Here is a 25,347-nt window from a genome sequence, read left to right on the forward strand (position 1 = left end):
TAAAATTAATGTTTAGCTCAGTTTAATTCAACACAGACTGAAATCCGATGCCTCTCAAACCATCTCCAGAGGTGGGTTTTATCATTTGAGCCAGATGGGCAAACTCTATGTGCTGAGGAACATCGTGTGATGTCAGATACTTGAAGACCTTCAAAGCTGTGTTATTCATTCCTCAACATTATGGATACTTTCACATGCACACACACAAACACACACATTTTACTCCACTGAAATCTACTTGAACTCTAAGGGGATTAAATGCAAGTGAAATGGCCTGGTGGGGTTTTAATCTATGTTTGTATCTCCAACCCCTTCCAAGCTGTCAGAATCGCTCAGGACGTTCGGGAGGTGATTATCCACGCGGCCGTCCTCTGCCACCTCTTCCCAGACTCAAACTGCTCACTCTGTTTTCATCTGAACTCAGAGGGGCTGTGTTGTCATTTTTATGAAACAACAAGAACTTTCAAAAACTTTATTCAGTATGATTTGACATGGCTGAGACACTGATGACACATTTATGACACATTCGAAAGGTGTTGGATTGGCATGTTGTTCAGACATTATGTGCTTTTCAATGCACCAAACAATGTTCCACATGCCTCGTCATCTTCCATTTCTCTAGACTTTTGATAGTTTACTAGCCAGCCAGCTAAACATGCTAAAAAGCTAATTAGCTATGCAGTTGGCAACAGCGTCGGAAAAGACATCTGCTAATCCTAACACAATGGCTCTGTAACCCACTTAACTGTACCCTAATCTTGACTGACAGATAAACGTTATATTGTATAATCACAGCTAGTTGCTTGGAGAACAACTTAAGTGAGCCCACAAATTTTAGGGACAGATAACAAGTAATATATTAATCCTGTGAGCTCCACAAAATTCAGCTTGCCATCATTGACTAGGGATGGACGCAGACATCTCAGAGACAGATATCTCACAGCAAATCAAGTGAAACTATCTGTGTTGCAAGTCAAAAGGCAAATAAGAAGGAAAGGTTGACAGAAAGCATTTCTTTGTGCTACTTGGCAGGTTTGCTCACAAGCAGCTATAATCAATATTTTTAGAGTAATGACGCATCAACTGACAATGTGAAACAATGTGACAATGTGAAATGGTTCACAGTATTCAATCCCAAAAAAAATTATTAAAAAGCTCTAAAAACCCGCTGAACACTACTTGCTCCGCAGCAGACAGACACAGTTAACGCCTAGCTGGTGAACATAGTGCAGCATTTTGCAGCTAAAGAGTCTGGTATTTCCCTCAGGAGTTGGTGGAGACCATAAACAGAGCTAAAAGAGAGTGGATAATGGGCTTAATTCACCAGAGGGGCCACAAATATGACTCCTAATGCAAATAATGGTGCTCTATTAATGCTAGATGTGTAAACATGCAACTGTTTGCTGACAAGTGTGTCATATCGACTTGATGATACGTCGGTCTTGCATTCACCACTTTTTTCCTGCAATCCACAAGTGGGCAGAAAATCAGTTATTGCAGGTTTAATATTTGAGAAATGTCACTTGGAAAAAGCTGAGTGCCTACATGAACAGAATCGGAGACCAGTATTATGGTTTGAGCATGGAGATCCACTGTACAACACATATCTGTGATAAAATACTCTGAACTCAGGGTTCACTTGTTATCTTGGCTGGAGCTTTTGACAAGGGCTGCAACCGATCATTATTTTCTTTATGGATCAATCTGGGATTTATACTTTGTTTGGTCTATAAAATGTCAGTAAACTCCTCTTTTTAACGCTCAAGATGGCATCTTCAAATTGTTTGTTTTGTCTGACCAACAGTTCAAAATGAAAGATATTCAGTTTACTATCACATAAAAGAACAAAAAGTAGCAAATCCTCACGACTGAAAAGCTGAAACTTTGTAAAGTTTGGGATTTTTGTTTGAAAATGACTTGAACAAGTAACTGTAATTGTTTCAGTGATACTTTCAACAGTATCCCATGGCCTTGATGAATGGAAGTTGCTCAGGTGTCATGTGAGCCAAGACAGACAGAGGCAGCAATAACGATCTCCCCGCCCATGTACGACCATCTCTTATCACATGACCCAAGAAGTTCACTCGATGAAATCTGACCTAGGCCATTTGCTGACAACTGAGTATTTTATCACACGATGCTGATTGGCTTATAGCCATCGGTATTTGGTCAGCTGAGGAGGTGTAGCGGACACAATGCAATCATCACAGTTGGTTGGCCTCCGGGATGCAGCCGTGAAGGAACAAAGAAGGAGTGGTGAAGGGAACAAGAGATAGAAGGATGATGTGAGGAAGGAGATGACAGAAGGAGAAAGAAGGGAAGGAAACTGTAACCACTGTACAGTTTGTGTGTGTGTGTGTGGGGGGGGGGGAGACAAAGTATGTTATGTGTGTGAGGGGGCAGTACGAAAGAGAAGAGCAATAAGGCCGGGGTTCTTCGAGTAGACTTGCTCTCACTGTCACATCGATCAGACTACAGCACCACACACACTCACGCACCCAACACCCTCCCTGCTCTTTCTCTGCTCTCATTAAAGTCATTGTGGAAAATGCAGCAAGGAAGTGAAGCAATGAGGCTGTTTTTAATAGATTTGTTTTTGCCCTGACTTCAAGGAATAGATGGACATTTTGGCGTTTATTCGCTGTTATTTGCAGAGTTAGATGTGAAGGTCGATGCCATATGTAGCAACCGGTTAGCTTAGCTTTGCACAAAGATAGAAACGAGGAAGACCTAGTTTTGTCCAAAGGTAAAAAATCCACCTCACTAATTAACACATGATATGTTGTTTTTTTAACTCGTGCAAAATTATGTGTTCAGTACATTTTCATTTGAACAGTGATGCTATCGCTTAGCTTGGAAAGAAAAATCAGTGATTATGAATCTTTGAACTGAAATGAACAAAACAATTCAAATTCAGATCAGCAAACTGATTTGTGTTACTTAGTGAGCTTTAGAGGTGCCAGGAGGTGGATTTTGTTTCCTTTGGATGGAGCTAGGCCTCCTTATACTGAATGGACACACATGGAAGAAGTATCAACATTCTCATCTGGCTCTCACCAAGAGAGCGAATATGAACATTTCCCTAGATGTCCAACTATTTCTTTAAGACTAGATGGCCTGACCAACCTCATTCCTCTTCTCACTGAAGCCCTTACAGTCTGCTGCAGCTCGCAAAACAGCCCAAATGCAGAAATAACAGCATCAAATTTAAAGATTCACACAGGTACAGGACTCATGCAAAAACTGCAGAGGTGCGAGTGTTATTTATAATGCAATGACAATATGGGTACAGAATATATTATGGTTGTTGTCTTTGTTCTGCATCAGCTCCTGGGAGGAGATTTAAAAAGGGGGCAGGGTAGATGCAAAATAAAGGAGGCAGGAATTTTTAGTTGAAAGAAAATATCTTGTCTTTCAAACATGTGCACAAAATATATAAATAATCACAACCTTAGCATACACAGTAATTTTATAGGCACTGGCGCACACACACACGCACACACACACACACACACACACACACACACACACACACACACACACACAGGGCTACAGGGTGTGCCCAGCATCAGCGAGAGTACTCTGTGTGCCTGCTCTCTTCCTCCTGGTGCCCTTATTGGTTCCTGCCCAATCCGGCCATCCAATCACATCAGGCAGAGCGAATCTGTGCATAGACTTGCAAATAATCTGCAGTTTTACAATAACACCCCACAACCACCACCATTATTATCCCCGTTTCCCTCTACGTTCTCATTCTGCTATCCACCAAAAAGTATGGTGATGTAAGTCACCTGCCAACTTGCACTACTTAGAGCTATAAGTAACTTAGATCCTTGTATGCTTCCTTTTGGATACTATATATATCCTACCTTACATGCGTTACATCCTATATTATACCTTATGTGCACTTTATTCTATTTATGTGGCTATAAAAACTGTTGTTGTTTTCCTGAGCCTGTCATTTAGTAGAGTAGAGGCTTATAAAGCTGTAGTGAATTATTAAGCAGGGTGAATTATGGGGCTGGAGTGAGTGAGGGAGGGAGAGAGAGAGAGAGAGAGAGAGAGAGAGAGAGAGAGAGAGAGAGAGAGAGAGAGAGAGGTCTGGACAAAAATAGGTCAACCTAGCAGTGGCAACCCAGGGAAGTAGAAATGATTCTCTCTCTGAGGAGGAGCTTTGTGTGTGTGTGTGTGTGTGTGTTTGTGTGTGTGTGTGTGTGTGTGTGTGTGGGTGTGTGTGTGTGTGTGTGTGTGTGCGTGTGTTAAGGGAGGCTGCATATTTGTCAGAAGCTCATGGTGTAATGCTAATTCATATCCTACAACAAAGCAATTTAAGAAGAAAGGTTCACCAAAGAGCTGAATGTCAATACACAAGTAGATCTCGTCCGAAAAAGAAATCTATTCTGGAAACATCAGCACACACAAATAATGTGAGGTGTGAAGAACTGCATTAACGTGGTAATTATTTTTCTTTAGGCTGTTTTTAGAACTTTTCCAATCCCCTGTGTTGGAATGCAACCAAGTACATTGATTCAAGTACTTTACTGAAGCAGACAATTCAAGCATTAGCCAATTAATTACTATAGCTACTAAATAGCTATTCTCCACTACGTAACAACTAGAAATACATTCTTAAATCATTTTTATTCCACTGACAGCTGGAGTTACTACTCACATTACATTATTTTCATTGAAAAAATATGATGAGCTATAAAATAAAACACATTGTTAAACATTTCATCTTTTTCTTTTCTTTTTGGTTTATTTCCCCTCTGAACGTCTCAGAACTGTTCGAGGCCAAAAGAAGTTAAATTATCCAAAATTCCAGATATAAAGCAAAGATTACAGAAAAGTCTAGAAGCGAAAGCAGATTTATGTCACAGTGCTTTGATTTTTCCTCTCACAACCTGTCAGCTTTATCGTGTGGCCCTTAGAAGGGGCCCAACCCCTAGGATGAGGACCACTGAACACAAAGTAGCTCCACCTCGACCAGCTTCATACACACTGATACATCAGATAGCAAATAAACAGGATATACAGAACTGTTAGTATTTTAGTATTTTACATTGTTATATTGGTACTTAAGTAAAAAAAGTACTTCTTAGTACTTCTTAGACCATAGTTGCTCTTGACAGAGGAGATGCAGAGGAGATGTGACATCTATGTGAAGGTTTAGCCTGTCAATTCAAAACACAGAATCTCACTCTTGTCAGCTCTAAACGACTGAGGAGGGAAAACAGGGAGACCCTAAAAGGTGCAGTAAGTGATTTAGCCTGCCATCAGCTTCCCCAAATTAATTACAGTACTAAGGACATATTTTAGCTCTTAAGAAGTATTACTCTGATATCTCCACAATGCTCCTATTTTTCTGTGTTTTCTGCTGAATGATTGGTTTATGGGTCTGAAAATCTAGTTGGTTCATTATTACCTTTTGTTACCTTTTCATTTATTTTACTTTTTCTTTTTGCAGACATTGGGATGAGTAAACGTGGGGTAAACTTTTATTTTGGAATGAACAGTTTCCTTCACAAAATGCAGCAGGTTTCATAGGATTTGTATAGTTATTCATTTAACTGGCTGATAGTATCTATGTAGACAAATCAATTCACTGACTGTTGCAGCTTTAATACTTCCCAAAGAAAGCAGTCTGATAACATAAGAATGCTTTAAACCTAAATTCAAAATCATCAAGAACATCTTCTGTTTTGTATTCAGGTAAATGGTCAAGAGTTGCCCTGATGGTCAGCTGTTCTTCACAAAACAGTAATCACTCCTCAATTCAGTGAGGAACTGACAGTTCAGCATTTTAATAAGAAACAGACGATGTGCTAAAGCTGAGCTTGGACCAGATGTTTTCAGATGTCCAGATCTTATGATTCTTCAGCAAATTAGAGTAATATCTGAATTTTGGTCGGGTGGAGCAGTGCTACAGTTTTGGCCCAGCCTGTCTCACACCAAGTTATATCTCAAATCCTTCTTTAATTTGCCTGCTCCTCGTTTCCTCTGTTATCCTTCTAATAGTTTAATAAAGGAAATCAATAGAGTGAAGAAGAGCGAGGCTGCTGGACGAGATGTACGTGTGTGTTCCATGTCCATAAGGAAAAGTGCTATTCATGTGTTCCATTTCTAACGCTTAAAAGCATGAATTTCTCCTGGTTAAATCATCAGTAACCATAAAGAGAATTGATAAGACCTCAAGTCATAGAGTTTAAAAATGGTGTTACCTGTGCTGCTAACGTCCAGCGCTAGATGTTAGCTCAATTAGCTTCATTAGCTTTAAGTTGACTTTTTGGGTGTGAGGGTGGTGCGTATGGGGTATTGGATTGATATTTTCTCTGCTTTACCTTCACTATCCTTGAATTTCTTTTTCCATGAACTCTTCTCTCATCATTCAGGTAGTATAGCCACTATATGGTGCGTATATACGTTAGAAGGAAAAAGGTATGTGCTATGTGAGGGCCAAAAGTATGTGGACATCCGGGCGCTCATGGCAAGTCTTTCCACAAGATTTTAGCTTCTGTGATTTGCTCCCATTTGGCAACAAGAGCATTAATGAGGTCTGCTGGTAACGTTGGGCAATAAAGACGGACTCACAGTCAGAAATCGTGGCTATACTTCTGGCTATATAGTGTAAATTTACAGTGAGACAGAATTACTCCCACAAATAGTGGCACCTCCACAAGAGACTGATACTTCTGGAAATTTGGGGGTGTGATAATGACGTCAAAAGGAGTTTACATTTTACATATGATGGATTTTTTTGGATTTAACTTGACAGCAGATCATAATGTAGAGAGATAAAATTTAAATTAAGTATAACAGTAACAATTACATGAATAGATAAAATATGAAATTGTGTATTTTTTTAAAATACAGTTTTGTTGGTCAAAATATTTCTTAGGTGGGTGGAGTAACACTGAGGATATTTGGACTTATGACCTCAGTAATTCTAAAAATCCTACCAGTACTTAGTAAAAATAAATACATTTCTCTAATATACATTCATTTCATTATTTTCTAAATCCAGTCAGGTTCAGGTCTCTGATTTACCTGATTTATATATAATCTTTATATATAATCTGCTGGCTCTTAAGGCCGCTCACATCAAAATTCTGCTTGAGCTGTACAGAAGCAGTTCAAAAAGAGTTCAGGGGAAGGCAGGAGTATTTTTTTTTTATTATTTCAGATTGTGATTTTACTCTGTAATCAATTTTTTACCACTGGTGGAAATGGTGGCTGCAGAAGCCCAACATCTTGTGAGCCATCCATCCGGTGGGGAACAGATCCACCAGTGTTACCAAACAGCTGAGAGTGTTACCACCGAGCAGAGTGCCACCCCACCCTGTGTGAGACCGAGTGTGTGCGTGGAGGGATGAGTTGTGTGTTTGCATGTGCATGAGTACACCTTTGTGTGTCTGTGGCTGTGTGTGTGTACACACTTCCTTATCTGTTTTCTGTGTATATGTGTGTCTGTGAAGGGGTGAAGAGGTTTATGTGTGTGTGTGTGTGTGTGTGTGTCTGGAAAAGTGAGAGAGAGAGAGAGAGAGAGAGAGAGAGAGAGAGAGAGAGAGAGAGGAGAAGCATGACCTACATTTGGCAAAGCTCATCGTATGAGCATGAAACTGCCTAACATCACCCCAGAGCTCCTCAGCACAGAGCCACGCGATTGGCTGCTTTCAGCTCCAGCCTGACAACAGCACTGGCATCACCCAGGGGGAGGGGGAGGGGAGAGGGAGAGGGAGAGAGACAGAGGAGGACATGGGGAGGAGGCACATACATTAAATCCAAAAGAAGAAAAGATGCAAATAGGTGATTGGATGGGGGAAAAAGGAGATGGAGAGCGTGAGAGTGAGGTAAAGGCTCCAATTAGAGACAGCGACACTCATGAGCTTGTGAAGGTGTGTATGTGTGTGTGTGCATGTGTGTGTGTGTGTGCATACACTTCTATTACTCATACTTTGTGGAAATATGTTCTACAAGGTCACGTATGTTTTGTCACCATCAGTTTGAGGGCAAAAAGCTGATCCCCATAAGACAGAACATCACATTTAGGGTTAAGGCTTGTTGTTAGCTATGCTAGCAACATTAGCTCTAGGGATGGCAGTGTCGGTGGGTCGATCAGTTGGTCCACAACTTTGATCCAGACTGAAATATTTCATTCATGGTTTCTAGAGGATGAATTTGAATGACTTTGGTGATCCCCTGACTTTTCCACTAGTGCCACCACGACAGGGACATTTGTTATTTTGACTGAAATATCTCAACAACTGGTAGACGTCAACCATGGCTTGACATTGGGTACACACACTCAAGTCCCCCTCAGTATGAATTTTGGCGAACCCTTCACTTTTCATCTGCAGCCACCATCGAGACAAATATTTAATTTGTCCAATACTTTGATTTATGACTGAACACAGGCAAAAATAATGACATTCCCATCAGCCTTAGCTGTACTTTGTGCTTAGTACTGAGTAGCAATTGGCATGCTAACAACATGCTAAATTAAGATGGTGAACATGGTAAACTTTATACCCACTAAATTGTCCTGAGCACATCAGCATGTTGATATTAGCATTTAGACTGCTCGCCTTGTTGGGCTAAGGTAAAGGTTTGGTTCTGGTCCATGTTAGGCTGAGGGTTAAGAGCAGGCATATAGTGTTTAAGTTTCCAGGGATTGAATGTCAGTCAATGCAATGTCCTCCTATGTGACAAAAACAAGTGTTTGTGTGTGTGTGTGTGTGTGTGTGTGTGTGTGTGTGTGTGGCATACAGTATTTGTGTGTTGGTGCATAGATGCTGAGTTGGTGTCTTTGGTCATGTGAGCTGTCACAATAGAACAGGGATTTGTAGCACGGCACCTCTAGAGCTGACAAACACACACGCTGGCACACAGACACACACGCGTGTGTGCGCGCACACACTCATACACTCCCTCTTCTGCCTGTGTCCCACTCTGTCTATCTCTTTTTTTTCTCTCTCTCTCTCTTTCCCTGAGATCCCCAGGCACAAGGCATTATGGGAATCACTCTGGCATGGCTCTCGCTCTTCACAGCTTTAATCTTTAAGTTGTTTCCATAGAAACGACTACGTTCACTCAGCTGATAACTGTTGGATGGTTTCTGAAGCTATAGAAGAACGTCCTCACCCAACATAAACCTCCCCCACAACCTGACAACAGAGGAGCGTCTTGGTCACTGTAAGCTCATTGATCTATTAATTCTAAATAATGAACCGTCAGTATTGATTATGCCAGGAATGCAGGACCAAAATAACTGCATCCAGCTGATTTTTGTTCCCGGAGTGAGAAATATCTCCTGTTCACTACAAATTACATTACTGTGTCGCTGCAGCTAGGTTCAGAAATGGAGGCTTTGGTAGGTAGGTGTTATATTTCATGGAAAGTTGACAAAAGCAGAGCACAGATTATAAAATCAGAGCTAAATCACGGCTCACCTGTATGCAGGAGACAGGGCAGGTGACATTTGGTAGGTGATGTGTTTAGTGAACTCGCAGCCCAGCCTGGGTTATTTCAGGCTGAGGCGGCAGCAGACCCCCTCCTATCGTCAGGTACAGCAAGTTGGTGTTTCCTCAGTTGCCTCAGAAGCCCTTTCCCTCCCTTCCGTTCTTCGTGTGTCTCTCTCAGATGTGACATATCTGCAAAGACGCACACACTGTAAAACTGTAACGCACCAATGTAAAAAATACTTGATTTTAATTTGAAAGGGTTGATTAACAAATAAGAAACAATTAAGAAACCACCACACAGACATGCACCTCGACACACACACACACACACACACACACACACACACACACACACACACACACCCATTCACACTATGACCAGTGGTAGGAGTCTTCCTCAACACACGCACAGCAGGAGATCACCCCCTCCCTGCATATGTGCCGGTTTCCATGGAGACACACAGTTAAAAATAACATGGGCGATGGCTTGTCTCGTGCCATTCCACCAACATGGCTGAAGCATTCACAAACACACACACATGTACACACATGCATGCGTGCGTGCACAAACACAAAGAATAATGGTGGTTGAAGTGTGTTCACACACAAGCACACACACAGAACGACAAGGAAGCACGCACACCAACACTGCTGGCATGACAGTGGCATTTATTCCCACCCTCCCGCCGCTGGTCGACGGAGGTGATATCAGATGTTATGCTGGAGGGAAATAAAAACAAGGTTCCTGCTGTAGTGCTGCAAACTAAACTTCTAGGCTACTTTATGTGGTCTTGTGTTATAGTTAGGTGAAAAGCATGCTGTTTGTGGACTTGTAGGGTTAGGGTTAGGGTTATTGTTTTTTTCATTCTCAACAAATGGCATGAAAAAGGCCAAAACCAACAATGTGTCTGTTTCTGTCAATATGTAGTAACTTGCCTACTCTATGACTCTCAGCCCTGAACCCATTCATTTCTGCTAAAGATGGAAATCTGTAAAAATGACTCATGTATGATTGAATTTCCGTAAAATGGTTTGGTAAATTGTACTGTAGTTTTTAGCAAACGGAAGAAAGAGTGCATGTGTCGGGGACTATTTTCAGCAGCGGATTAATACGCGCTAGTGAGTATTTATGTCAGCAGGACTGTGTATGTGTGACTCACTCAAAATAAACAACAGGGTCTGTGTTCATGGTTATGAAAGAACATGTTGGCTCATTGATGTGTTTTTAACAGCATTCATTTGGGCAACAACAGAGTTCTGTGGCACAGAGGAATAAGATATGGGAGAGAGTACTTTTTAAGAGGATCAATTATTTTGACATGGTATCAAAAACAGGAAAAATATAGAATATACCAGATTTGTCCTTTAACTGAAGCCCTGATGGTAACGTTCTCCATCTATGAAGAACATAATTCTACTGGTCTTGACCAAATTAAATAAAATCAAAAGAGGAAAAATTGCGTGTGGCTGATCTATTCCCCACACTGCCTCATGGAGGCTGTGTTACACCGGTATTACAGCATGAAGGTGGTAAGATGTTTTAAGGAGCCCACTGCCAAACAGAATCCCAGATTCAGAGTAGTGTCCCTTAATCAAACTTCAAAAAGAGACGGAAGCTAAAGACGGCAGGTCCAACACTGGCAGCTACCACATAGAGTCCCATCAAGCAGTTTTTAGTGAAGCTAGAAAAAGAGAAAACCAAAGGATTTATAAGTTCTATTCTTGCCTTCTGGGTTATTCACTAAAATCTATGCTAAGAAACTTATGCCAACCCAAAGAACCCAGGTGAACCTCTTAGTCTGTGTGTGTGTAAATTCATGCTAATTTATCAACGTTTCCAAGCTAATAAACAGAGAAAGGATACTATTAAGACATTAGAAAAAGAATTACTATTGAGCAAAATATATTCCTGCATTTTCCACAACTCTATTATTCACTCTGTATTTCCTCCCCTGATTACTGCCTCTTTAGGAACAATGCTGCAATATTGATGAGAATTGGGGAAATACAGACGACTCGAGAAGGTTGAGTGAGGAAACGAGGCCCTAAAACAACATGAGATGATAAAACATTGATCTCCTTCTGCTGCTTTTCTCCGCAACCACGTCTCCACTGACAGAAACATGTTCTGTTCTGTTAATGTTTTTGTGCCTCACAGTGAACAGCAAAATATGGAGGTTTTAACTCAGCTATAAAACATTATTTTTTTTGTCAAATTGGAAATGTTAAGTTCAATTAAGCACTTTGCTTGTTTTGTGCGAGCTTTATATTTTGCCTATATGTTCAACTGAGCCAAAACAACAATAATTTACTGATATTAAAGACTGAAGACCAAAGCATTATGCTTGGTAACCAGTTAAACTTAATATTTACTTCTCTACCTTATAATTTTGCTAAGTTTATATATGGCACAACTGCATGTGTGTCTGTCCTGAAAGAGGGGCCCCTCCTCTATTATTCTTCCTTTCTCCCCCTTAAGGAGTCTTTCTTATCTGGAATGAGGTCTAAGGATAGAGAGTTTCATATGTAGTTCGTATTGCAAAGTCCTCTGAGACAAATCTGTGATTTTGGACTACAAAAATCAAATTGATTTGACTTAAAGGAATAGTCTTGGTAAATACACAGTTGCTTTCTTTCCATGATTGAAATGAAAAGTTCGACAGCACTCTCTTGTCTGTTAGTTAAAGGACTAGCTTGAGATTGTGTGAAATGCACATATTTACACTTGCTGAGAGTTAAATGAGAAGTTTTATGCCACTCTCCAGCCTGTACGTTAAATATGAAGCTACAGCCAACACTCTGCTAGCTTAGCTTAGTTGGCTAAAGCTGGAACTAGTTAAAAAAAATCCACAGAGACCTCTAAAGCTCGCTAGATATCATCCTATATCTTGTTTGAAACACATCATATTGTTATATACTTTGTATTGTGTTGCTTTAACACAAATGTAAGTGTGAAAACAACATGTGGTGTTGTGGGGGTTATGCATCGGACATATCATGGCCAGGTTTCCCAGTTTGCAGCCTTTAAGCTAACCTAAGCTAAGCAACTGCTGGCAGCATATTTACTGTACAGACAGGAGAGTGGCATCAATCTTGTCATCTAACTTCAACTCTCTATCCTTATCATAAAGGCAGGAGGGAAAGCTCCTCTAACTAACTGACAGGAAAAGGAAAACAATGGAGTAACAATGGCAGTGCAAAATTTCCAGCCATTCATGAAGAAAATGTTGTTTTGCTCCATAGAATAGTGACCTTATTTCTTCCATTAACGTATGCACGCTATGGCTGATTTGTTTTCAGTTGGATCATCCCTTCTTACATTTACATCCAACATATATGAAATATGAGATAAACATATGGCAGCACTCGCAAATCCACTGAGCAGTTCACTTACGAGACTCTCAGTCCACACATACACACAGCATTGTGTCTGACTCCACGTAGTGTTCATGCTGTGCCACTAAGGGGCAGCACAGGAGCACTTTCAGCAGACTCTGTTAATAATGGGTAAACAGCGTGTGCAGAGCCAGGAAATAATCCCTTGAACATTTAACCTGCTGTTATGTTGTTGATATTTTCTCGTCGGCTCGTCAGGCTCGCTGTGACGTGTTGGGTGCTATAAATAAGGTTATATTGTCAGACACTGTGACTCACCTCTGATGGCCATCGCAGACAGGCCTCAAAACCTTTTGGAAATGCGCACACACACACACACACACACACACACACACGCACATGCGCACACACACACACACACACTTGTTATAACATGATGTTGTGCAGGTCAGAGGGGCAGAACAGAGATTGAGTAGGGAGGCTGAACAATGGTGCAGGTGTGCAGCTGGGGGATGAGGGATGAGAAAAGGGAATGGGGGTAGTATGATTGTGAGGAAGGAGGACAGAGACAAAATATACAGAGCCACAGAAAGGGGGAGAAATAGAGTAATTTTATTTATTCATCATATTTATTTATTATCATCTGTTGTGGTTCATAAGCACCAAACCATGGGAGATCAAACTGAAATCTACATAATTATTGAGCATGAGCCCTTTGTGAAAACAAGTCTGTAGAAGTGTGTTTTAAGTGACTTAAAAGATGATACTGAAAGTGATTTGGCTTAAGCTCCTCAGGCAGGACAAGCCATTAGGGTCCTATCCAAGAAGCTCAGGTTACAACGCAGCTCATATGTGGTTGAAAGGTCTGTGATCTGGCCCTGATGTTTCATAGATCACTCAATACCACGACTGACAAACAACCCCAGGGACAACAGGCTATTAAAGGTCTCCCAGCAGGCCTGTTTAGAGAAGCTGCTGTAAATAACTGAGGCAAGCCACGAGGAACATCAGTACATTTAATATTCACGACCATGTTCGCCTCTGTTTGTGCTGATGTTGACCACCGTGGTGAAGCGTGTGCTGACACGTGGCGGGTTCGCATGTGTGTGCAGATATTTTTGGTGCGTCTGTGTCGTTCCCGGCCATGGCGGGAGGCTGAAAGCTCCTCGAGCAGACTGCCAGCTCCGCCAGCTCTACTCCAAAGTCAGTGAACTGCCAGAGCCCCAGATTACAGCAGATTACCGGGCAGGGTGCTCGTACACTCTGTGTGTGTGTGTGTGTGTGTGTGTGTGTGTGTGTGTGTGTGTGTGTGTGCCATGCTGTTTATTTTGCAACCGCATGGGGATGTTGACTCCTCATAAGCAGTGAGGACAAAGTTTCCTTAGTGAGGACACTGCATCATATTGAGAATAATTCGCTTTCAGATTTTCAAATTATGACCTGAAAAATCCAATTTGTGTTTTATTGTTTTAACATTCATCAGCTGATTGTAAAAATGAATGCTTTAGTGCTAACACAGTCAGGAGCTGTCACACACACACACACACACACACACACACACACACACACACACACACACCTTTAGATCATTACTCTTTGGTGGCAGCAATAGGAGGATTGAACACGTGATACATATTCCCAGCATGTGGTGGATTAATACATTAATACTTCGTAGCTGAACCCCCCCCCCCCCCGCCACATATTACTGCATCATAAAGAGATTACGGTCAGGGACAGGCCATGCCCAGGCAGGATCCTACCATCTGACACCAGGGGATGGGGGTGATTCACAGAGACAACAGAGACGGTAAGGAGAAGTGTTTGAGTTTGTGACAAAGCGTAGGTGCATCATTCCTTGCCGAGTGCCGTGTGGCTCTCGGCAAAGCCAAAATCACACGTCCACATATCACATGGACAAAGACGAAATTCTTGTGACAGTGACTTGTTGGGTCAGCTGAAGGGAGGAGAGAGCAGGGACAGCAGGTGGGTGGGTGAGGACGTGGAGGGGGGAGGGTCCGTGTATCTGCAGATGTTGCCAGTCTGGATGCTGGGCTTGCACAGGAATGTTTTAGAAAGGTCTGCGGGACTAAATAAGGTGGCGTTGTCGAGAGACAGATGACCAGGCGTCTGCAGGAGAAAGGGAGGAGTGACAGAGAAAGACAAAAAAGAGGAAAGGAAGAAGACAGAGCAGACAGCTGCTGACCATGGCTTTGGCTTGTCTCGGTCTAGGCTGTGTCCCTGTGCGCTCCAAAGGTACTGACTGTAACATCAGTGTGTTCCTTAAAACCTGATATTAGCTGTTTAGTTCCATTTACTGTCGTTAAATTACTTTGAATTAAGACAGAAATGTGACTATAATATCATTGTGATAATGTAACACTGTGGTAATGTTATAATATCAACTCACTCATCTACCATGAAAACAGTCATCATTCTGTCAGACTTAATCACAACAGTCAATGTATTTTCAATAACATGTTATTTTAGCCAATTAAAAACTGTTAAGTCACTGTGTGTGTGCAAATTACAGGGTTGTAAACATGAGGCTGTTTTCATATTACTTAAATTACATGTTATCAAAAGAGTCCAACCCAATCCCAAAGTTTCAAAGATATTAGCTATGTCAGGCTGAATTTTAGAACATTTTGATAGTCATGTGGAATATTTTCATTGTTATGGAACAGTCAAGCCATGAAAAGAAGAATATTCCACCCCTAGACTGTAAACTTTATATCACAGTGTAAACATCCAGAGATGAAATAACTGACAATATTTTGTGGTTTAATTGGTCTTGTAATAGTAGACCGGATCGATTAATCAAACATAAGCCCCATAACCATCATAAAGCTACAATGAAGAGTTAAAAATGTGATACAGAATACGCAGACCATGTATGACACTGGACACTAAGATCATTTGTACAAAAAACACTAGTTAAAGCTAGTTAAGGCTAACGTGCAACCGGATGTTATGTTATTATTATGGATTTTGATAGCCACTGTTATGTGTGCTCAGCCAGCTGGGAGTTCATGTAAAACAATTATTCCTAAAAAAAAATCATGTGTTGTTCCTGCAAAAGTTGCAACAGTTAGAACATTGTGGCTAAAACAATACCAATATAGAAATTAATATTGCAACTGTTGATGAGACGGGGTGGTGCACGGCATGACTGCAGAGCTGTTGTAGGCCCGCTAACGGCGCTAACAGTGCACAGTTTTTCCTCTGCAGAACTGGCCAGCTAGTGTTTCTTATATAACAGCTGTCTACTATGACAAGATTCTGCAGCTACTGCCATAGGGAGTGTGCTGCCTGACCCAGATACACCCTAATACATTCTCCACTAATGACTTACATTCACTCACATCTGGACCAGAGAGAGACAGAGGGAGACAGAGAGAGAGATACAAAATCATACAGCTGTACCAGAAAGAGAAAGAGCAATATTAAAGCAGTGATGTGAGGAAAGTGTGTGTTCTCACTGCAAATGTTACGGATGATTGTGGCAAGTTGTCACGTTTCTTTATGGTTTGTTGGAGTCCTTTTTTTACATTATATTGTACAATATAGTGAGTCAGAGCTGTTCACTGGCCTGCTGTGGTCTGTTACTGACCTTCACAGCATAATTAAGCACAAAATAATAGAATCTTTTAGTTGTTTCTGTTTATTACAGTTCTTGTTTTCTTTGTCCTCCTCCTTTCTCTTCTACTTCCCTAAAAGTTTATGCATCTCAGAAACCATAAAACCCACATCAGCCCAGCCTTCCAGATATGTTAAAAAAAAAAAAAAACTCATCCACTCTCAGGTAATGAAAATTGGACCCATTAGCCAGATGAGGCTGAGGTGTTCCCATAAAAAACCCTTTTACATTTTCAGCCAATAACTCATCAACTGTAAATGACACATTTAAAATCTTGGCATTGACATTGACAGTTGTTAGTTGGGTCAGGCTTGCTCCTGGTGACTGACAGATCCCAGTCAGATGTGTTCTGCCTTGGTCAAAGTTTATATGATGCTCTTTTTTTTTTCCCAAATAAGGCTATATGTCTTCATATGCTATGTTGCAAGTGGATTTTCTACACTTGCATATATAGGGTGAGGCAGATCAACATAAACATTTGACCACTATCATCTAACAAAATTTCATGCATTGAACACCTGCAAACCAGGGTCTCTGTGCTTGATGGCAGCAATTCAACACAAACGTCTGTGGAGTTGCTGTTCATCAGAAAGTCAGCAGAGTCAGGCTGATTGCAGTTGTCAGCTCATTCGGTTGTGTTCTGGCACTGGGGGACCGAGTTTACACCTGGAGACTTGGGCTGACGTGGGCTGAGAATCCGCTTCCATTAGCAGCATTTGGGCTGGTTTGGGGCTCCTGGTTTGGTTCAGTAATCTTTTGGAGTCTTGCTCCCAGGACTAAGGACGAAGTAACCTGAGTTGTGTGACTCCACAATACCTTCCTGCCCCTATACTCAGGGTATGCAAGAAAACAGTTTGCACTCATGTAGTCTGATAACTTCAGAAGGCAAAGGTTTTTATAGTTGTTTCCAATGAATGCACTTGAAGGCAGTGAAAAGCCAGCCGTCATAGATTGACACAGTCTCTCCTTGAGGGCGCTGATAGGGTTGCACTCTTTTCACATTCATGTGAAAAGTGACAGAATAGTCGCGTAAGGACTAAAAACAAGAGAGAAGTTCTCACTTCCACACACCTGGCCAATCACAACATGAAATGGGAATGAGCATCAGATTGCCATCTTTAGAAAGTTTCAGAAATTGTCCGACAACCGCACCCCATTCTGTCAGAAAGGTACGGGTGGAGGTTTTCAAAAGCTGTTTCAGCATCGAACAAACCCTTTGGTTGTAGATACGGGCACCTTCAGACACCTTACCACAATATCTGCCTCTAAACTTCAGAGTGATGATTCACAGGGGGAACTAAAACATATTGTAGCTCACTGACATAAAAAAAAATGCCTCCATTTCCCTATCCATCCATCCATCCATCCATCCATCCATCTATCCATCCGTTTCTTACCATCTCTCTGCTAATTCATATTGTTCAGAAATTCTGTAGATGTCTCTTTTTTTCCCTCTTTTCAGTCTACTGGTATTTTTTTTAAACATTTAGTTTGACCCTCTTAAACATCTTTTTAAAATGAAGACAGAAGTGTACCATTCCTGGTGAATTAGTGTAGTCTGTTGGTAATGTGAATCTAAAAACTCATGTTGATTAACGCTTCTTTCTTATTAGATCCAGCACTTAAACATTTTTCAGCACAAAATCCAAATTGCATCAAAATTCATAACCTAGCCATCAACATTTGCGTTGCTTCCCTGTAATCTTGGCTGTTTATAGAGAGACTGCATTGCTGCATGCCTCTGTTCTCTGTACTGCACTGCATTTCCTTATTACATAGTGTTTTCTACCTTCTCTGCTCTCTTGGTGCTGTTAGCATGCAAGTCCTGATGATGACACTGCAAGTTGCTGACACTGCACCTGCAGATTTCAGGATGGGGGGAAATAGAGATGGAGGAATACAGTAAGAAGGAGAGGAGTGATGGGTAAAAGACAGAAAGAGAGCAAGAGAGACAGGATGAGCATTAGATGAGTGTGTATGTATGTTCGGCTGTGTCTTGACCGGTCCTGGGTGTTAGCGATGGGTAACTCCCAGCATAAGCTTCATTACAATCGAATGCAGATGAGGAAGAGAAGGTGCAGGACAGCAAGAGCGAGGCAGGAGCGGGGCAATGCAGGTAGGGAAGAGAGGTGACACTCTAAAAGATGCTGAAGACAAAAAAAAAATGTTTCATGCTATTGATTATTTGCTTTGGGAAATTAATGGTATTCCTAGTGGATTCTCTGAGATATCATAATAAACTTTGACGCTAGCACTGCATTGTTCATGTTCATGCTATGTGAATAGCCGCCAGAGGGAAGGTTGGCGAGGTGCTGAGCTGAGTGGTCCAGAGGGAAACACTGATGTACCCTGTGTGGACCAGTCTGACGTTACATTTCCATGTTTTATCAGTGAAGTTGTTGCGGCAACCTGCCATTCGACTTTAAAGCTAAACCTAAAGGAACGCTGCTGATGTTTTGTTAGCTGTGCAGGTGTTCCACAATATGTCTAGACATTATATGTAAAGTCCCAGAATTTTGATTTGCTACATGACTTGGATGTTCGAGTTTCACTGTGCAGAATGGTTTATGTACATTTGTTGGCTGAAGGGCGAACTTTTCTCTGCTCTCACCTTATTTCTGAATTTAAGGTCTACATACAAGCATGATTCTGCAACATCACATTTTTGGAGCCAAGTGTGGTCCAGTATGCAACTTAAAACAAGTGTGATGTGGAGACATGAAACCTCAAGCATGTATACACTGAGCATGAACTTTTCAGTGAATATGACACTTTCCATGTCCTGCAGTTACATTTTGAAATGCACAATATGACCAATTTAACTTTTGTTGGAAAAAACATGGCGAAGCAGAGTAGTTTTACATGCCTTAAACGTGTCTAGAGGGGATCTTTAAGTAAAAAACTTCACCATATGAGTTTTTTGATGACATACAGAATAAAGTAGAGAGGAAAATTTAGCTGAGTGATGCAGTTTTAACACTACAATTTGCTATAATGATGAGAAGGCACTGTCATAGCAGCAGCAAGAGAGCAACAAAAAGTGTATCAAAGGGGAAGAGACGGAAGGGACGATGAGAAGAAAGACCAGGGAAACAGGCAGTAAAGCCACAGTAACAAATCCCCTAATTTAACTGTGTCACAACAACTAGGTCAGCACCTTCTACAGACTGTTTTCAAAGAAACACCTTTGCTCCAGCCTGGTTCCCATATTCTACTTCTCTGTCCCTTTTTCTTCCCTTCTATCGATGGTAATTGCGACTCACAACCAGAAATGAAGTATTCAAAGCATGTTTTTTGCAGATTCTGCAGACATGTCTGTTTAACCAGCTCTATGAAAGTAACACAAAGATCCCTCACAGTTTCCTTAAACATCCCATCATGTCAGCTTTCAGAGAAAGCAAAAATAACGCTCAAAGGGACAAATGCCATGACGGTCAAATTCATCTTAACTTTTATTTCAATTTGTCTTATTACTGCTACTATCTTGCCTCGACTACAATGGACACAATTTCATCTGCCAAGTTTGCTGCAGAGTCTTTCATTGCATTGTCTAATCATTATCTTCAGACGGTGTTATATTTAAAACAAGAACACAAATTTATCTGAATGTGGGAGTCTTTGGGGCAGAAAGCTGTGTAATTGTTTATTTAGTGCAAATAAGCTGGCCTGTTGTGCTTCTTTAACCTTGTAGTTTAAATTGGCCGAATGCTGCTGATGTGAGCTTGCTGATTTAATTGCAGGCAAATAGGAGCCTTGATGAGCAATGAAAGGTTGCTTGGCTACTGATGTACCGTGTGGCTTTCAAGGACACAATTGCATTTTGAATTCTGAGTCAAAAGAGGGGAAATAAGATTAAAATAAAAGCTAAAGGGGCTCTGAGAGCAGATAAGAGAGACGGATAATCAGTCCTTTTCTCTCTCTCTCCTCATCTGTAAATCAAATGTTTTAATCTTCGGAAATGGAAGTTAGAGATTCTCAGTTGAATATCATTCATGATGGCAGGTTTGTTGTGTTTTCTGATTCTAAAATATTGTGGTAGCTGTAAACATGGAGGACTGTGGGAGATGTGCAGTGGTCTGGTGTATGCAGAGTTGCAGTGGTGAGGTGTGTTTAGCTGCCACCTGCTGGTGTGTCACCGCCTTGTCTCATATTTTAATGTACAACACTGACGTGCTTTTGATGTGCCTTACATCAAACTTTCCAAATAGTTTTTGTGAATCAACTTATGATAATATTGTCCTTATTTCCTGTGTTTTGTGTAATTTCAGCTGTTGATTGGTTTTCATGTGAGGCATCTGCCTGTAGGTGGTAAACTGTAAAGCCTGGCCTGGATCTCTGCTTACTGCGGTTTGTCTTATTGATGCTTTCTCTCTGATGCTGGTGGAACAGGCTGGCATACAAATGTCCTATTTCAAACATTATGACTTAAAGTAATAATAAGAGACACCCAGGAGGCCCAAAAATCTCTGTTTAAAAGTATCTCAATGGTTTGTGATACACAAAGCGTTCATTTAATTAACTGCAGTTTTGTTTGAGAATATACCCCACTAAAAAGCCTCAAGGTCGATCCTGCACCGTTGCCTTAACTTGAGGCTGTCTTACCGGGGGGTTCCACGTCAAAAAGCAGTTTAAAAATTTCATTATTTGAGAATAAAATCACATCACACACAACAGACTAGTTATAGGACACAAAGACAGCAGGGAGAATGGGGGTTCAACTTGGACCCACAGGTCATTTTTTACCCCCAGGTCTGCTTTTCGGTTCCATGGGTGTATAAGATTTAAAGATATTACTCTTCCTTTGAATGGATAAAATAACATTTGCAAATTTGGAGCAGGGGAAGGATAAAATGAGGTCTGGCTCAGTTAAACCTGTGTCAAAGAAGAACAACAACACTTAATAAGGTGACCATATAAACAAAGATGATGCATAAGCCCATCTACTACTACTACTTTGTACACAGAATTATATATATATACATTATATTATATATGTACATAGTAATGCATATATTTTCAGAAAAAAATATCGATTAAAAAACTATGTGTATGCCAGCTGTGATCGCAGCATCATCATAGTAATTTAACATGCTCTGTCTCTCTCCTCTCTCATCTTAGCGGTGTCAAACCTGGACATAGAGAGTAAGCTGTCACTTCACTATCAGGCTCCATGGCACCAGCAACACAACGTGTTTCATCCTTGTACCCGACCACCATGTCTGGAGGAGCTGCACAGAAACGCTCAGCTCAGTCTCAGAGCGCTGCACCGAGGTGAGCCAGGCTGATCTGCTCTGCCCAGTTGCATTAAGTCGTGTACAAATTACATGAATTGTGAGTTTTCACTTGTGGGTGTTTGGGTTTCACAGACGAACAACAGCGCCACCGCTCCACGAGTCGGGAGAGAAACAGAGTGACCATCTCCATCTCAGTGGCGCCCCCCATGCCCACCTTCCCCTCACCACACTCCATCCGCCGGCAACAGAGGAGTCGCCTGGCACGAGCGGTGAGGACGACACACTGTGCACAAGTGAAATGTGATATATCGCACAATCCGCCTATCAGCGGGTGGTTATCCAGAAATGGATTACTTTAATTACTTTAAATGGCAGGAACTAAGACTGTATTATGGCCTTGTATTACTTATAGAGCAGTTCAAACTTGGAGACCAATTCAGTCATGTGACGAGAGTTGGCTTGTACATATTGAGTGAGGTGTTTGACAGTGAGGAAAACATTAAAGACACATTCAGGAGAACATCAAAGAAACACATTTTTTCTATTCATTTTTTTATTTGATCATTTTGTGCTTATTGACACCTTTGGTTCCTATTAAATATCTGCAACAATAAACTGACACATTATCTCATTCTGATGTTGCCATGCAGCAAGAGAGAGCAGAGAGGGAGCGAGAGTTAGACTATCAACCCAGGAAGGTAAACAGATATGTGTCTGTGTGTTCCTGTCTGTTAATGTCTGACATGTAGGCGCCTGCTGTAAGATTTATGTTATATCCAATTGTGTGTACATTTACTGCTGCGTGTATGTGGTTTCATTAATATCGCACTACACCACAAAACAAAATTCTTATTTTTTATTTTTTTTTTGTCTTTTTTATGATGTGGTTGTATTGGTAACTATTTACCCATACTGATAAGGTATGTGTTGTTTAGGACTTACATTAACTTTACCGTTATTTCTTGCCGAATGTCTTGAAGGAGAGGACCGTGAGAGAAACAGAGATCCAGACCATTCAGAGAAAAGTAAGAAAATTCACTGACAGTTGGTCAGAAAAATTCAAAATCATCTCTAATTGAACTGGTGAAAGATTTCATCAACTTAACCTATGTTTGTACGCTCAGCAAAGAATGCATATGTGTTTCCCTGCTACCACAGGAGAGGCCGGGGAGGGAAGCAGATATGCAGACGATCCAAAGAAAGGTAAGAAACATGTTTGAATTGAGAACTAGCTATCAACTATACCAGAGTTCTACTACCATGAATTAAGGATTTCCCTAATGCCTTCATTGAAAGACAGGGAAAATGAGAGCAACAAAAGCATCAACACTTCTAAAAAAAGTTTTAAGACATGAGGTTAGAAATGGGACTATGTGATTTTACCCTATTGGAGATTTTTTTGAGACTTTCAGAGAGATGAAACTGGGAAAATAACACATCATCTGTCTCATTCATCTTTCACCCTTTGACATTATCTTTTTATTTAAAATTATTTAACCTTTTTGATTACTCATGTCATCTGTTCTTTTGTTTTTCTTTTGTTGTATTTTGTGTTCATAGTTTGAGTGCTTTTACTCACTTCACCCTATTGAGGGTTGCATCTTCATTCCTTGGAGTAGAAAGGTATCAAATTTGTGTTGTTTTAATTTTCTGTTTATCGTCTAATCACATTAGTTGTTAAGTAGTTTGTTTGTTGTTGTATCTTGATAGCTTCACTCTACATTACATTTGGTATTGTTTTTCCCATTGCATCTCTACTCATTTTAGAGAAAAAGTAGAGGCTGCTTCATGCTACACATCACCATTGTAAATAATTCCTTTTAGTCTGTACAACTAAGGAACCTTTGTATGACTGTATCAGCACCCACCTTATAATGTTGCTGCTGTCTGTCTGTTTCTTCCAGGCTACCTCGACGGGGGAAGGCGAAGGTGGTGAGGTCCTGGGAGGCCACAGAGCCAAGGCCTCAGCCCCCAATGTCCCCTCAACCCAGGATAAACAGACAAATTGGTCCAAGGAAAACCTCCCACCATCAGATCAGAAGACAACTGCCGATTCTCACTCCATCTCCTCCTGCATCATCCCCATCAATGTCACAGGTAAGATAAAATTAAGGAAGAGCAAGGTTAGCCATACTGAAGATCAAACCAGGAAGCTTCTTATTGTGAGGCAACAGTGCTAGAGAGTGACCAAACAGCAACTATCCTCAAATCAGGAATCAAACCCTGCATTGAATCCAGGAATCCTAACCATGAGACCATATGGGAAAGGGCATCAAGACAATAAGATTATTAGAAATAAACAACATAGCAAGCATTATCAACCTGTACTGTATTAAACAGTCTCATGCAATATGTTACACTTTAGCTTTTTATATGGCTTGTGGCTTCTGTGTTGTTATTGCAGGAGTTGGGTTTGACAGGGAAGCAAGTGCTCGTTGCTCTCTAGTCCATTCCCAGTCAGTTCTTCAGAGGAGACGGAAGCTGAGGCGGAGGAAGACCATCACAGGAATACCCAAAAGAGTGCAGCATGACATGGGTATGTTATAGAGCACACCTGCACATTGGTCTAATATTTAGGGGTATTATACTGTATAGTTTTAATTTTTACCAATTTGATTGCAAAGATCCAGGAATGAGGTCACTAATACAGCCACGAGTCCACGAGGGCAAGCTAAATGAGCAGCAGCAAGCACATGCAAACAAAAGTACATGGCAGTCCATTAAAACCGTCCAACCCAAACTGCGCTAGCTACTTGTGATATACCTCCTTGTTCAACTTTGACCTATTTACCCATGCAGTTGTGTAATGCAATGGACAACTGTCATGTACATTTTGGATGCTTTCACTTTGTCTTTGCATCCAAATAATATGGTTTTTGTAAAATGGCATAGCTGTGGATTTGCTTATTATCTGATCCTGAATCAGGGAGGTCCCAATTCTCAGCAATAAAGCTAGTCTGTAAAATGTTACCGTTACCTAAGGGCCAAAACTAGAAAAACAATATTTCATTGTTTAAAAAACACAATATTCCTTAAGTTTTGTTGTTTTGTAGCTGACCTCCCAGTGGAGAGACTGTGTTTGGTTGTCTTTTCCTTATATCCTCTGAAGAAAATTTCTGTACATGATATTTAAGACATTCAATATGCTTTGTCTTTGCATTCAGACTCAGATGAATCACCCGTAGCAAGAGAGCGCACAGTGATTGTCCATGCCAACCCCCACCAACTCTCTCTCTGTCATGAAGACCTCTCAATTAGTGGTCGCCTCCATCACACTCGTGACTCTGGCTGCCAGACAGATGATTTCCTTATAGCATGTAAGTTTCTGAAAATGAACAAGTATACTTTACTGCAATTCTTTTAAATCTGTCAGGCTCACATACTTGTGCACAGACTAGGAAGAGGAGTTAGCTCATTGCTGCTATAAACTAAATTTCAAAATGTCTGACTTTGCAGTTATTGATGTGATGGTTTGTAGGATAATATTTGGATTTTCTCCTCAGATAGCCGACATTGCTAAGCTTGAATATGATGACCACCTAAAGGTTGCCAATAATATCAAACCACTAGTTTCACCTTCAAACCAGATGCATCAAACTGGAATTCATATTATTCATTTTGGTATCTTGGCATAGGCCATAAGATCAGCATCTATGTGAATTAAGAAATGTCTTCCATT

General features: G+C 40.9%; 1 protein-coding gene across 2 annotated transcripts in view; it reads left to right on the forward strand.

Moving 5' to 3' along the window:
* Positions 1 to 25,347, forward strand: part of nhsb (Nance-Horan syndrome b (congenital cataracts and dental anomalies)) — a 52,095-nt gene that overhangs the window by 18,595 nt on the left and 8,153 nt on the right. Inside the window, exons 2-10 of one of the 2 annotated variants that reach the window (XM_076731251.1) lie at positions 21,553 to 21,705; positions 21,801 to 21,937; positions 22,319 to 22,366; positions 22,649 to 22,693; positions 22,827 to 22,871; positions 23,229 to 23,291; positions 23,573 to 23,765; positions 24,073 to 24,204; positions 24,833 to 24,985. In XM_076731251.1, the coding sequence (XP_076587366.1) occupies positions 21,553 to 21,705; positions 21,801 to 21,937; positions 22,319 to 22,366; positions 22,649 to 22,693; positions 22,827 to 22,871; positions 23,229 to 23,291; positions 23,573 to 23,765; positions 24,073 to 24,204; positions 24,833 to 24,985 (969 nt within the window). The remainder of the gene's footprint in view (positions 1 to 21,552; positions 21,706 to 21,800; positions 21,938 to 22,318; positions 22,367 to 22,648; positions 22,694 to 22,826; positions 22,872 to 23,228; positions 23,292 to 23,572; positions 23,766 to 24,072; positions 24,205 to 24,832; positions 24,986 to 25,347) is intronic. The other variant, XM_076731259.1, reaches the window with a different exon arrangement.

Source organism: Chaetodon auriga, chromosome 1, assembly GCF_051107435.1.
Source record: "Chaetodon auriga isolate fChaAug3 chromosome 1, fChaAug3.hap1, whole genome shotgun sequence".
NCBI lineage: Eukaryota > Metazoa > Chordata > Actinopteri > Chaetodontiformes > Chaetodontidae > Chaetodon > Chaetodon auriga.